At 42.5% G+C, this 13,632-nt stretch overlaps 2 protein-coding genes across 2 annotated transcripts in view; both read right to left on the reverse strand.

Moving 5' to 3' along the window:
- Positions 1-1,920: 1,920 nt before the first annotated feature.
- The window catches only part of LOC144769077 (E3 ubiquitin-protein ligase RNF14-like), a 112,704-nt gene continuing 100,992 nt past the window's right edge, over positions 1,921-13,632 (reverse strand). The window contains exon 8 of the mRNA XM_078653078.1: positions 1,921-2,059. Within this exon, the coding sequence (XP_078509204.1) occupies positions 2,053-2,059 (7 nt within the window). The 3' untranslated portion in view covers positions 1,921-2,052. The remainder of the gene's footprint in view (positions 2,060-13,632) is intronic.
- LOC144769076 (E3 ubiquitin-protein ligase RNF14-like) overlaps positions 1,923-13,632 on the reverse strand; it is a 506,892-nt gene continuing 495,182 nt past the window's right edge. Inside the window, exon 8 of the mRNA XM_078653077.1 lies at positions 1,923-2,059. Coding sequence (XP_078509203.1) covers positions 2,053-2,059 — 7 coding nt within the window. The 3' untranslated portion in view covers positions 1,923-2,052. The remainder of the gene's footprint in view (positions 2,060-13,632) is intronic.

Consider the following 13,632-nt stretch of genomic DNA (forward strand, 5'->3'; position numbering starts at 1 on the left):
AATGTTCCCCTCTTAATTGTATTCCCTTGCAATGTTCCCCTAATTCCCAATACAAGTGTAAACCTTGTCTGAAGCAATCTATCTTCAGAGTTTTGCCAGCAGATGGCTTGGGTGAGCTCTTGTGGTTGACTGACCGAAATCCATAATCCTACAATTGAAATATTTCATATGTAACACTGTAGCTTTAGAACTGAGCGATGATACAACAAGCAAGAGACATATGAATAAAATATTTTCGAGGAGTTGTATGTACTTAATTTGACAACATGGTTACATGTACACATCTTTTCTAACATCACTAAGGTAGGTTTACAGCATGGTCAGAATTCTTATATAAAGTATTTCATTTGAGTCTACCCCAAGACTCAGGATAGTCTTGCGGCAACGACGGTTAGAGCGGGGCCTCGACAACCTGAGCACGGTCCAGGTGAGGTGAGGTCCAGTCCCCTGTCCAGCTGGATGTCTTCTGCATTCACTGACATGGAGGATTAGCACTTTGCAGGTTGTATTTATTTCAACCTTTATATAATTAATTTCATGGTTACGTTTTTTGTAGATTCACATTTTTTGATGCAGTAGCAGTATATTGAGAGCAGAGGCCCTGACGAAAGCAGAGGGACTATTAGCCCGACTGGCTGAAACATGTTGCCCCTTTTTTCCAACAGTTATTTGTTTCCACTGTTGTTTGCACTGTTCTGGTTTTAATCAGGGGATGTGCCCATATTTCAATTAAACTTGTACTTATTTTTTGACACATTACTCTATTTTAATTCACCGCACTGATATATATTTTTTTGCACTGCTTTTCACTATCACTTCAGCCATCAAAGATTAGCTGTTCAATGGTGGTCCAAAAGTGCTTGTGGGCTTGATCCAGTCCACAAGTTATTGAATGGTAATGGGTCTCGATGATCAAGGGACTTACCATATCTTAAACTGGATGACCATATGATAAGACTGATCACAATGTCCATTTGATGGCAATCCACAGCTGGTGGTCTGGATCGTGTCAAGCTGCACTGCAGTCGTCTGTTTCCATGCACGAGTTTCTTTCACTTCAGGCTTTCCCAGGTGAGTTGGGCACTAACTTACTAGTGTGAAGTTAAGGATAGCTCGCCACACTATTGGCCTTTAGACCCCCAGTTCTATTTGTTGTTCATATGTTATATTTGGGGATGTGAACCAGAGCAGGTATTTAAAATCTCCCCACGACCCTCCCTCCCTCTGTTTGTTGTAGTATGTCTATTTGTTGCCTGAAGGTACAGACAACTTTCATTTAATGGCTAGTATATTCTACTAAAAGCAGACTGCACAATATTGAATAATGACAAACCTGCAATCAGATCATACACTATCATCCACAGAGCTTTAAAATGAATACATCAGTTCAAGTAGGTGAATAGAGTGTTCGCTGGAGCTCCTAAGCCACTTGCAAGAGCAACTAGTCTCTTGAAATCTGATACTCTTACTTATTACAAGCCCCGAACAGGTCAGTACTTTCATCATAAGAGATCTAAAAACGGATTTACATTTGAAGGACAGAAAAAGCATTAAATGTTTTCAATTAATTGCTACCTTATTTCTTAAATGATACTACAAACAATTAATTCCATATCTCAGGAAATGGGCTGGTGGAGTACAAGGATGAAGTATACAGTATGGATACTTTTGTAGTTTTTTCTCTATCATCAATCTCTTTGTATACTACTAATCAGTAATATGTAACAGATTGCTTTTTGTGAATCTCTTGTCAGTGATCTAATATTTTTTCAAAAGAAGTCACGTTAAAAATCTGAGTTACACATTTGGGTCAAAAGTGCATAAGGTCCACGTGCGAATTTCTCGACTCCTTAAAAGCTCTTTTTTCATTCACCCCAAAAGCAAACAGAGTAAGATACCCAGTTGAAATATTGTAATTAGAAGGGCTATATGAGGAATGGATGAAGCTGGTGTGCCAACTCCTACTTCTTTGCGGGACGTGTTTGCCTCTTAACCATCTGGCTTGTTTTTTTTCCCTCTTTCTGTAGGGCTTCATTGTTTTTTCACATTCAATCATGGCCTATAAAAAGATATGAGATAAAAAGGTACTAATTAGTAAAAGAATTCATAGTTCCATAGTCTATTTTATTTTTGAGGAATAAGGTGAAGAATCCATCAACATGCTTTAGGCGGATAAAATGCATTACTGACAAAGAAAGACAAGCCTTCCAAAATTACACCTGCCTAAGAAATCCTTAAGTGTCATACCTAGCCCACCCCTAAACAAACCAACACAATATACTCTAACACCGCTTAGGGATGTCTCCAATCGCCATACCAACACGCCAACACAGAGTATCCGCCTCCCCCCTTCCGCTCCGAAGCCACTGAGATCAACTGCGGCGTACCCCAAGGCTCATCCCTCATCCCAACGTTGCACAATGCCTACATGGCACCACTCGCCCACGACGGCACGACCTCAACATCATCTCCTACGCCGACGACACCCAGCTGATCCTCTCCCTCACCAAGGACCCCCACACCCCCAAAACCAACTTCCACGAAGGAATGAAGGCCTCACCAACTGGATGAGGAAGAGCCAACTGAAGCTGAACTCAGACAAGATGGAGGTCCTCATCCTTGGATCCACCCCCTCGGCCTGGTGGCTGACTGCACTAGGAACACCCCCAACACCCACTGACCACACACGCAACCTAGGGGTCATCCTCGACTCTACCCTCTCCATGACGAAGCATGTCAATGCTGTCTCCTCCTCCTCCTTCAACACCCTCCGCCTGCTTCGCAGGATCTTCAAGTGGATTCCCACCGAAACGAGAAGGACGGTCACCCAGGCCCTCGTCAGCAGTAGACTGGACTACGGAAACGCCCTCTACGCAGGAGCCTCGGCCAAACTCCTGAAACGGCTCCAACGCATCCAGAACGCCTCTGCACGCCTGATCCTCGACATGCGTCGCCGCAGACACATCACACCCCACATGAGAGACCTGCACTGGCTCCCTGTCAACAAGAGGATAACCTTCAAACTCCTCACCCACGCACACAAGGCACCCTACAACACCGGACCAGCGTACCTCAACAGTCGACTCAGCCTCTACACCCCCACCTGCCAGCTCCGCTCCAGCGTCCCCCTCATTCGAAGAGTGTCGCCGGTGGCAGATCATTCTCCCACCTCACCGCCAAGACATGGAAAACCCTGCCCATCCGCCTAGGGCAGACCGAAGACCTTCTGACCTTCAGAAGACCACTCAAGACCTGGCTCTTCGAACAGTAGCAGCCTCCCACACTCCAGCGCCTTGAGACTGTCAGGGGTATGTAGTGCGCTTTACAAATGCTATGAATGATTGACACCTCTGTTCATTCTGTGGACCTCCCGGTCTCTTACCAAGACTGCTGCCACTTTACTTTGTATGCATTCACATTTTCCCATACCTGAATCTACCTTTCCACTGGCAAGCTTGCCTGCGCACTGGGTCAGGGTTGACTACTGACTTAACAATCTTTTACTCATGTGGATCAATTGTCTACTGCTAAGCCTGCCTGCTACTTACTGCAGTTTAAAACATCTTTGATTGATTTAACTCTCTTCACATATGCACCCATACAGCTTTTTCAAAGCACACATGTGGTGCATTATTTCACGAGTAGGAGGGTGCATCAGCTATAAGACTAGTTAACATTCTATTGCCTGCAGTACTTCTTGAAGTGCCCAAGATTAGGCAGAGAGGATTCGGAATAATCCTCAGAACAAATGCCCTACAGACCCTAGGCAACCAAAAATCAAATGTCCTCCAATGATACAAGCATGAATAGTTAATACACCATCAACTCTATACTCGTTGTTCAATCATAAATCTTTCTTGAGATTCCTGGTAGATAAAATTGCATCTTTCAATCATGCAAAACTAAATTTACTTACAAATTAGATAAGTGTCCCTCACTAGAACTGGAGATCATAAAACCTAAATGAAGGAAATGCAAAATAGTCTGGAAGAAATTCACTCTTTAAGTTATTTAAAAAAGAAATCAGACATGCAATAAAAATATGTATGCCACTTTCTCACCCAACAAAATCTTTTTACACCCGGAAAATCAAGAGACAGGCAACACCAGAAAGACCATATTTAAGATCCTTTAATATATTGCAATTACTGCTCCCTGCCTAACTATATATTTTCACTGGTGATAAACCTGCAACATTATTTGTACAGGAAATAGAGCTTTCACCAGGCCATTTACTTCTTTTAAACCCCATTTTATTGCATTTTCAGCTTTACATTAACATAAAGGTGATACACGAATAAGTATCATGCTGGACAGATCTGGACGCCTTAGTGGGGCGCTCCTGTGCCTACCACCAAAAGTGCCCCATAATACACATTACATTGTAATCTAATCCCACTTAGGAAACATATGGTAACATGCAATAGCAGTCATTCAACCCTCAAATGGCATGGACAGAGATCATGGGCTTCTCCTAGAGGTGAGGAACAGCATGAGCAGGCAAAATACAGGACAACGAAGCGGAGTGGCCATCTTATGTCCACAGACACCCTGAGAGTCCTACAGAGCAGCACCCTCACATGAGGAAGAGGACTGCCATAATTGCAGCACAGGCCAGGTGAAGTTTGGGCAGTGTGCTGGGCCAGTGAACACCACAGAAAGAAACATTCTGCTAATGGACTCAGGCCAAGGAATGATAAGGGTATACGTCGTAAATGATAAGCTGTACAAAATGATGTATCAATTAAATTTATCAGCACCCAGACCGGCATAACACTCACCACAAAAATCCACCTACCTAAGGTACATTGATATTGAGGAAAGGTTTCCAGGCCATCAGCATAAAACTAAACTTACAATCGCTTATATAAGACGTAAAGATTGCAGTATTCTCAAAACTGGGAGACTGGCAGGAAAACTGAACGGACCACACAACAGACTAGAATGGGAAATATTGTGGCTATAAAAAAAAAGTAAATGTTGTGCCTTACAGGTCAAAGATAAGTGTTTCTCTCCTGCTAAAGAAGAGAGGTGCATTTGCAGGGAGGTGGGGAATGGGCAGAGGGCTAGTAAGGGGGTTATAGGATTCAGGAAAGGGTAGTGTTAAGGGGCAGTAAGGGGACTGTAGGGTTCAGAAATGAGTAGCGTTAAGGGGTAGTTAGTGCCTTTTAGGGTTCAGGGATGGGTAGCATTAAAAGGATAGTAGGGGGTTTTTAGGGCTTAGGGAAGGATAGCACTAAGAAGTACTAAGGGATTTTTAGGGATTTAGGGAAAGGTGCCAGTACCAGAACTGAGGGGATTTTAGGTTCAGGAAAGGGTAGAATTAAGGGATAGTAATGTTGACAAGAATCCTGTGCACAAGTTAAGCGAGGTGTATACATGTATCGTGCTTAATCAAAAAGAACAAAATAGGTAGTAAATGAAACAAAGTGGACACGATAGAAAGTCTTTTTTTTCTTCAAAGGATTGTATTTGACCTTTCTTTGTTGAAAGGTAACTTCAAAAGCAAATGACCAGCCGACACGTGTTTCGTCAAACGGGCAAGGAGCCCGTGACTCTTCAGGGCTGTAAGCACAAATGGGGTAACGGTCCGTAAAGCCGGTGATATTTCCAACCCAGCAGTTAAAGTTTTTTTAAATGTGCAATTTTAAGTGAAAAAATATTTTAAGTACTAACGATTTTTATGATGAATTCTACCCAACGGATAAATTAATAATACTGCACTTGAAAGCTTTTTTCTAAACATTTAAAAGTGTGTTTATTAACGTGTATAAGTTAAGCCACATTTTTCGTGAAGCACCATTTTTTTTTTTTTAATCAATGCCCCCCCGCGTGTCATATCGCCTACGGTTTCTGCAGTCTCTGCTAAGCACAAGGTACGGTGATGTAATTGGTTCGTTTCATTCAAGTACAATGTACTGTGAATGAAACTTTCTTCATGTGCTGTATGTAAGAATTTGAAGGTCTTCCGCTGTAGCATCCTAATTACGAGCCTGGTAGAAAAGCGGGTGTATGGGCGTTTGTTTGACTAATGTATCAATTTGATTCCAAAACTTTATTCGATTAAAAAAATAATCATAAAAGCACATAAAAAAGATTTATAACAATTGCAATACTTAAAATTATATTCTGGTACAGTTATCAAGGAGAAGGAAAGACAGGTTTAAAAGTAGGCGTTGAGGGAAATCAATGCTTATCCATGTAACAGTAAACAACAAATGTATGTTAAAAAATCATGCTTTTCCTTGCGGCCATTGATTTCAGAATGTAGGTGGCCGTAAAAAAACATATATCTGGCTCTTCTAAAGAGAACAACAGGCTCATAGCAGATTTTATAGTTGTTACTGCATTTTTTTAAACAGTGGTTTAAAATAAGTAATGCGGTAATACAGGTATAAATCACAGATAAATAAAAAGTGCGTAGTGCTCTGTTTTGTGACCCCATCGCAGGGGCATGGGGCAGAAGGATTATTTTTATACAGGGGAACGCCACCAAATGGTGTACGATTCCCAGTCTTAACCTAGTGAGAACAAACTGATGGGATGGTCTAGTGACTACCGTTAAATATTTTTGATATCCAGTAGTAACTACATTAGAGTAATAGTACTGGGGGATTGTTAACTGAATGTTAGCATCTCTACGTACTTGAGCTTTCTTCCCCAGATAAATATGCTTGATCTCTTTCTTGGGAATATTGATTACGCTTTCTGGGTTAGCCATAATATTCACGCTAAACATATCCCTAAAGGTTGTTGCCACATAGTTAATCCATGGAATCAATGAGCTTTTATCCATGCAAAGGCAGTCACTGATGATACTTCTAGTAAAACCAGTTTCTTCCTTCAACCATATCGCTCCATACCATCAGGGTCTTAGCCCAATTAAATCCGTCAGATAATCCAACCCCACTTCGTGGTGTACTAGCTCAGTAGAGGCTGACATAGGTAAGCAAAGTAGTTTTTAAAAAAAACTATTTTCTTCAACTTGCAAATCCCCATGGTGGCAATACCCCCAGACACCAGATCCATAAAGTGTGACTGAGACTAATGTATCATAATGGCATGCATCTCCAAAGACCAAGAGAGTAGAAGGTGGGTTAGTTCTAATGTAAAATATAATGATATTTAATGTTCTGATTTGTTGGAAATGTGTTATTACTAGTCATACCACTGTAAGTTTGCAGTTTTTGCTCATTACATTTGTTAGAAATGTGTGTACAAACCCTTGGTATTGGGGGTGAGCCAGAGTCTTTTCTTTTTTCTCTAGCCATTTTGTGGGTTTCTCTTGTGATACGGACTATTATAACTTAGAGGCTCTGTGGATTCTCTGATGATCTTAACTTAGCATTCTTCGATTTCTAATACTCATTGCCTTCATGGAATTTAACGATTATCCTTGATTATTGAGTGTATGTAATAACTTGTTTAACTTTCCTTCAATCTCGAACTTAGTTGTTGCGTGCACCCAGTTAATTAATTTGTAGTCTGCTATTAATGTTGGGCTGAATGCTGAAGAGGGTGGTGACTCTTATCCCAAGATCAATGGGGTGAATATCCGAGTTGAATATTGGCGCTTGGCTCCCACTCAATTATACATGTTAGTGCCATTTTCAGAATTAATGTAAATTTCATAAGGAAGTCAATCAGTAGACACCAATAAAAAGTCAGGTAAAACAAGTTTTTAGAGCACCACCAGTAATACATAAATGCAATACGACAAGTTAGAGCAAGTTGCATAGTTCATGAAAATACAAATTCTACATCACTACAGAATGACACAGGTGCCATTTAGTCTTACCAGTTTAAAAGGACGAGTGCCACTAAAGAAATATATATTTTAAGGGTGCTACAGTGCTTTCTTGGAGGTGGTCCTCCAAAAAATTATATAAGTTGAAAAAAAGAAATGCAGGGATTTGTGGGGCAACGAAGGAGTGGTGAGAGCAGGGGGGGGGGAGCAACGGGCAGATCAACCCGCCACTGGGTGATGGAGAAAGGTTTCGTGCGTAAAGAGACTTGCTTGTATTCAGCCCTCTCGAAATAACATATAATGTACTAATCAATATGTTTCGTCTTACTAATAATTGCACTACACAACATTTTTAGTATCTAGGGGAAGCTTGCCTATGTGCTTTTACTAACAGTAACCTGAATGTATTAAAATGGCCGCCGAAAACGCGGGAACTCTTCTTCGCACGTGTCTGCCACACTCACAAGGTGTGACGTCTTTCCCTTTGGTAGGAAATCTTTGCAGCTGCACACTAGAATTGAGATGGCTGCTTCATGTTTTACATATCAAACCACCTGCTGCTGTTTTAACTAAACCGTGTTCGTTCTGCTTAACTATTAATGCTATAGTTAAAATAAAGTAATGGGAATAGGGTAGAGATAAATGGTGTACAGTGCATTCATTTATTTCTTTGATCTAAATTGTTTCTCTTTGACTTTGCTGCTAGCTCGTATTTGGGCCTGAATAATAGATTGTAACGCCATATTGAAACCCACATTGCGCATGTGCCAGAATTTCGAGAGTCCGCAAGCAGTGGCATTGAATCCATGCCAGTGACAGTCTTGCCTGCGATGCGCCTGGGAATCTAACCCCGTGAACTCTCCAGAGGAAGAGAAAAACATAAAATGTTATAATTTGTATATTTTTTGCTACAGTAATGCTGGGTGGAATAAAATCATGGGAAAGTAGAATATGGGTGGGAACGAGATCATTATTAATGAATGAAAATTATCTCATACTAGTATGGTGTGATGACCACTCCTCGCCTTTTGACCAATCAAACCAAGGGAATACACACATTTGCAACACGGTGGTAGTACATTGCCCTGGAAAATTGTATAACTAAGGTAGGCTTAGCTAGTTAGATTATCCGACTTGTCCGAATAGCTTACCTGTCACTGACCCAACGCATGCTATAGGAGATTGAGAGCAGAGGTGATGGCAGAGCACTCTGTCAGAAGAATCTGGAATTGGTAAGGGAGAAGAATCGATAACCCAATCGGGGTCCGACTGATAGCCGCAGAGAGGGGTGTGATGCTGGCATTGCACTTAGCTGAGGGTATCTGTCCTGACCTGCATCTGTCTTGTCCTGATCTGCATTGGTCCGCACCTGTCTTGTCCTGATCTACATCTAATCTGTCCTGTCCTGTTGGCACCTGAATAATCAGGAGTCCTGTTTTATCCCAGACCGTGGCCAGGGTTGGTCTTCACACCATTCTAGGTAAATATAAATATAAATCAGTGTGGGTATGTCATTGTATTGTTTCCCTTTCTCACCCTTTCCAGTTATCAATGTCTAATAGAAATCTCGTAATATTTCTATAGTTCCTCACTTTGATTATTATATTCTTGCTTGAAAACTCTCTTATTAAGCTTTTATGGACTAGTGCAAATAAGAATTTACGTAAAATTTTAAAACGTTCTCGAGACTGAGGTTATTTTATGCAGGCAAATGTTATTTTTCTACCTATTATTCTAACACTCTTGATCCCTTAGGACTTAAATACAGGTGACAAGGATTGGTAAGTCAAATGTGTATAGGTACAAGTCCTAAAGTAAAATAAAATCCTGATTGGCAAATGTTAAAGATTACCGGTACAAAGTGTGTATGTTATGGGCCCACGTGAGTATGGTAATTGAGCTGGTAACTCCGCGCGCCATCAGTATTTCTTTGGTAGCAGAGTAGTGGTTAGGGATTAGTTAGGATAGGTAGTTAGTTGTGTATTGATTATTGATTTTGTATTGATTTCATGAATTAACCAAAACCCGTAAGTGTTGTCAGGAAGCCCCGGGGATATGGAATACCGGGTGGTAAATGAAAGCCACACTGCAGTGAGGTCACTTGCTTAGATGAATAAGTGCCTAAAGTTAGGTAGAACTTGAAGCACTAATTAGGAATTTCTGTATAACTGTATGAATAAATGATAGCAAAGGAGTTCGTTGGTGAAACTTTGGCCTTATATCACCTAGAAAAGGTAAGCCTGAAGGAGTAACAGGTTCTTTGATGCTTGAGTGAAGAGTAAGCGGAAGAGATTTACTCGTAGTGAGTGAAGGGTAAGCGTGAAGGGATTTACTCGCAGTAAAAGAAAATTGTCTTTCCTTTTGAATTTAGTCAATCAAGCACAGTGGCGAATGTTTTTTACGTTGTTAATTAATGAATTTTGCATTTACAAGTGAAAAGAAATAAGTTTTCGTATTACCTTGTAAAGGAAGGAGTTAGTCGCGGTCCTGCGCTGACGTCACAGAGAGCCGCGCTGGTATTGGTTGAGACAGCGGGTGTGTAGCTGAGGTAATAATTGCAAAGGAGGGGTGAGTGCAGGAGCGTGAGAACTCGTCTCACGGGAACAGCTGCGCAACTATTGCTTGAATTTATTTGAATTCTAATCGTTGATTCGTTATTGAAAATAAGAAACTCGCTGATATTGGAAAGGCATTTTAGTAAACAATTGAGCATAGCTGCATATTAAATTTATCGGCACAAGTTATATGTGGCATTTAGATCCAGCATTTATAGGAAATCGACCTGATAGAAAATATCTAGGTTTTGCTAAAGAACAACAGATTAGAGGAAGACCTTATATCATACGGAGAAAAGAGAAAAATTTAGTTTTTCAAGAAAATAAAGAATTATTTTAAAAAGGATAAAGTCAATAAACCAGAGAAGGGATTATCATTCCACCACCAAATACGCCCGCATCATACATGATGGTAGAAAGGAGCTACCACACCTGAGTGTGGTTAGAAAACTGGATGGAGTACACTAAGGAAGACGATATTTTGGCATTTCCAGAAAATGGTACCTTTAATGGCAGGATTTTGTACAATTTAAGAACACGCATGAATGAATTAGATCCCAGACCTAGATGAACACAGTATGAAGCATTAGAGGAATGGGAAACAGAAGCTTTTAAGAGAGACAGACCCAGAAGAGACAGAAATTGGAGTAAATTCTATCCCGGATTCCCAAGAGAGACAAGAGATAAACAAATGAAGAAATGGAGACAGTCTATGTTAGTAGAGGGATTATATACTGTATTGACCCTCGAAGAACCATCAGAAAGCAAAAGCGCAGAAAAGACGAAAAATGTAATGACTAGTGGTGACTCAGAAGATGATTATTTAGAGGATTTGTTAATGAAAAATCTGCCAACCTACCATGAAGAGACAGTTAGAGTTAACCCTAGTGCCCCGTTCTTAAAACCACCCTTGATTCCGCAAGTTTTACATGAAACCTCAATAGAAAAAGTATTACAGGAAAGGGAAAGAGAAGCAATAAATAAACAGAGAAGTGAATTTATTCAGAAAATCAACCAGTTGAATACATGTCCTGAAGCCCTAACGATACCGGCCCTGCAAGCCCTCCGTGGCGGTCCGCGGACCTTGCAGACCTCGTACCCGTGTTTAAAAAAACAAAACATTTAAAGAGTGTCTGCAAACACTGTGCGTGACTCTGAGAGACTCTGTTGCTCTGTGGGGGCCCGGCATTCCAGAGATAATCAGAGTGGAGCTGCAGGGGCCTAAGAGGTGAAATACAAAAGTTTCATTAACATACAAATGGTCTTTTAAAGACCTGTGAAGTGCTCGGGTGCGGCTGTGTGTGTCCGGGAAGCTGTCTCATCCCGGGCACACACAGGCAGGGTGAGATTTCAGAGGGAGTTAGAGGGAGGGAGACAGAGGGAGGGAAAGAGAGGGAGTCAGAGGCAGACAGAGGGAGAGAGAGGGAGGGAGACAGAGGGAGAGGGAGGGAAAGGAAGGGAGACGGAGGCAGGCAGTTTGAGAGGGAAAGGGAGGGAGACAGAGGGAGAGGGTGAGGGGGGAGGGAATGGGTAAGAGAGGGAGACAGAGAAAATGAGACAGAAAGGGAGAGGGTGGGAGACAGAGGGAGGAATACAGAGGGTGACAGAGGGAGGGAGAGAGACAGAGGGAGGGAGAGAAAGAGAGGGAGGGAGACAGAGGGAGGAAGACAGACAGAGGGAGGACTGAGACAGAGGGAGGAGGGAGATAGAGGGAGGGAGAGGGTGACAGAGGGAGTGAGACATACCGATGAAGACAGAGGGAAAGGGAGGGAGACAGAGGGAAAGGGAGGGAGACAGAGAGAGGGAGAAAGAGGGAGACAGAAAGAGGGAGACAGAGAGAGGAAGACAGACAGAGGAAGGGAGACAGACAGAGGGAGGGAGACAGACAGAGGGAGGGAGGGTGACAGAGGGAGGAGGGTGACAGAGAGAGGGAGGAGGGAAGCAGAGAGAGGAGGGAGGCAGAGGGAGGAGGGAGACAGAGAGGGAGACGGAGAGAGGGAGACAGAGAGAGGGAGACAGAGAGAGGAAGACAGACAGAGGAAGGGAGACAGACAGAGGGAGGGAGACAGACAGAGGGAGGGAGACAGACAGAGGGAGGGAGACAGACAGAGGGAGACAGAGAGAGGAAGACAGACAGAGGAAGGGAGACAGACAGAGGGAGGGAGACAGACAGAGGGAGGGAGGGTGACAGAGGGAGGAGGGTGACAGAGGGAGGAGGACAACAGAGGGAGGAGGGAGACAGAGGGAGGGAGACAGAGGGAGGGAGACTGCGTGAGGGAGACTGAGTGAGGGAGAGGGAAGGAGAAAGAGGAAGACAGGGAGGGAGAGGGAAGGAGAGAGAGGGAGACAGAGAGAGAGAGGGAGACAGAGAGAAAGAGCGGGAGACAGAGAGATAGAGGGAGTGAGACAGAGGGAGACAGGGAGAGAGGGAGTGAGACAGTGAGAGTGAGTGAGATAGAGGGAGAGAGGGAGGGAGATAGAGGGAGAGATAGAGAGAGGAAGGGAGACAGGGAGAGAGAGATAGAAAGAGAAAGAGAGAGAGATGTGTGTATACCAGGTCTGGTGGCTCAGTGAACGAAGGCGTCCGCTGCAGGGACCTATGTTCAACCTCATAGTCAAAGTTTTTTTTTGTTGCTCTAACCCCACCCCCTCCCATACTGACCCCGCCCCCACCTTCAGACACAAACCGCACTGTAAATTTGGCCCCCGAGAGAAGGTTTGTTAGTACCCATGCCTTATATGTAAACAAACAACCCTATCCCAAAACTCCTGTTCTGACTACACCTGTAGTACAACCTAGAAAGGAACCTTTAATAATTGATGGCAAGGCAAGTGAGTGCGAGTCAGTAATTTCCCTGATGGATTTACCTATAAGGGAACCTGTGGGTGGGTCGATCAGGACAAGCACTTCCGGAAACGCTAGAGAAGTACAGATGGAAACATCTACAGGAACGAGAAGTGCCACGGTAGTAACCCCAGAAGAAATAGAGAGATGGTCTCGAGAAGTAGAAAAGCCAAAGTCACAGCCAAAAGTATTAGACATTTTAAAATTAATAGTCGAATTAGAAGAAATGATTGCTGGAAATGTGAGATTGGAAAGGTTAAATACATTAAGTGATGAAGAGTTGCTATTTATATGCAGAAGCATCATTCGAAATACAAAAACATTTCAAGAGAAATTAATGAATTTGGCCTCTGACATGGGAATTGACATAGGTAAATCTAAAGTATTGCAGAAGCCTTACCGAGCAGAATTTTCTGACAAGGATTTAGAAAATATGAATGTGTCAGGACGAAAATTGCAAATAAAAGAATTGTTGTCGTTGGCAC

This window comes from Lissotriton helveticus, chromosome 7 (genome assembly GCF_964261635.1).
Source record: "Lissotriton helveticus chromosome 7, aLisHel1.1, whole genome shotgun sequence".
NCBI lineage: Eukaryota > Metazoa > Chordata > Amphibia > Caudata > Salamandridae > Lissotriton > Lissotriton helveticus.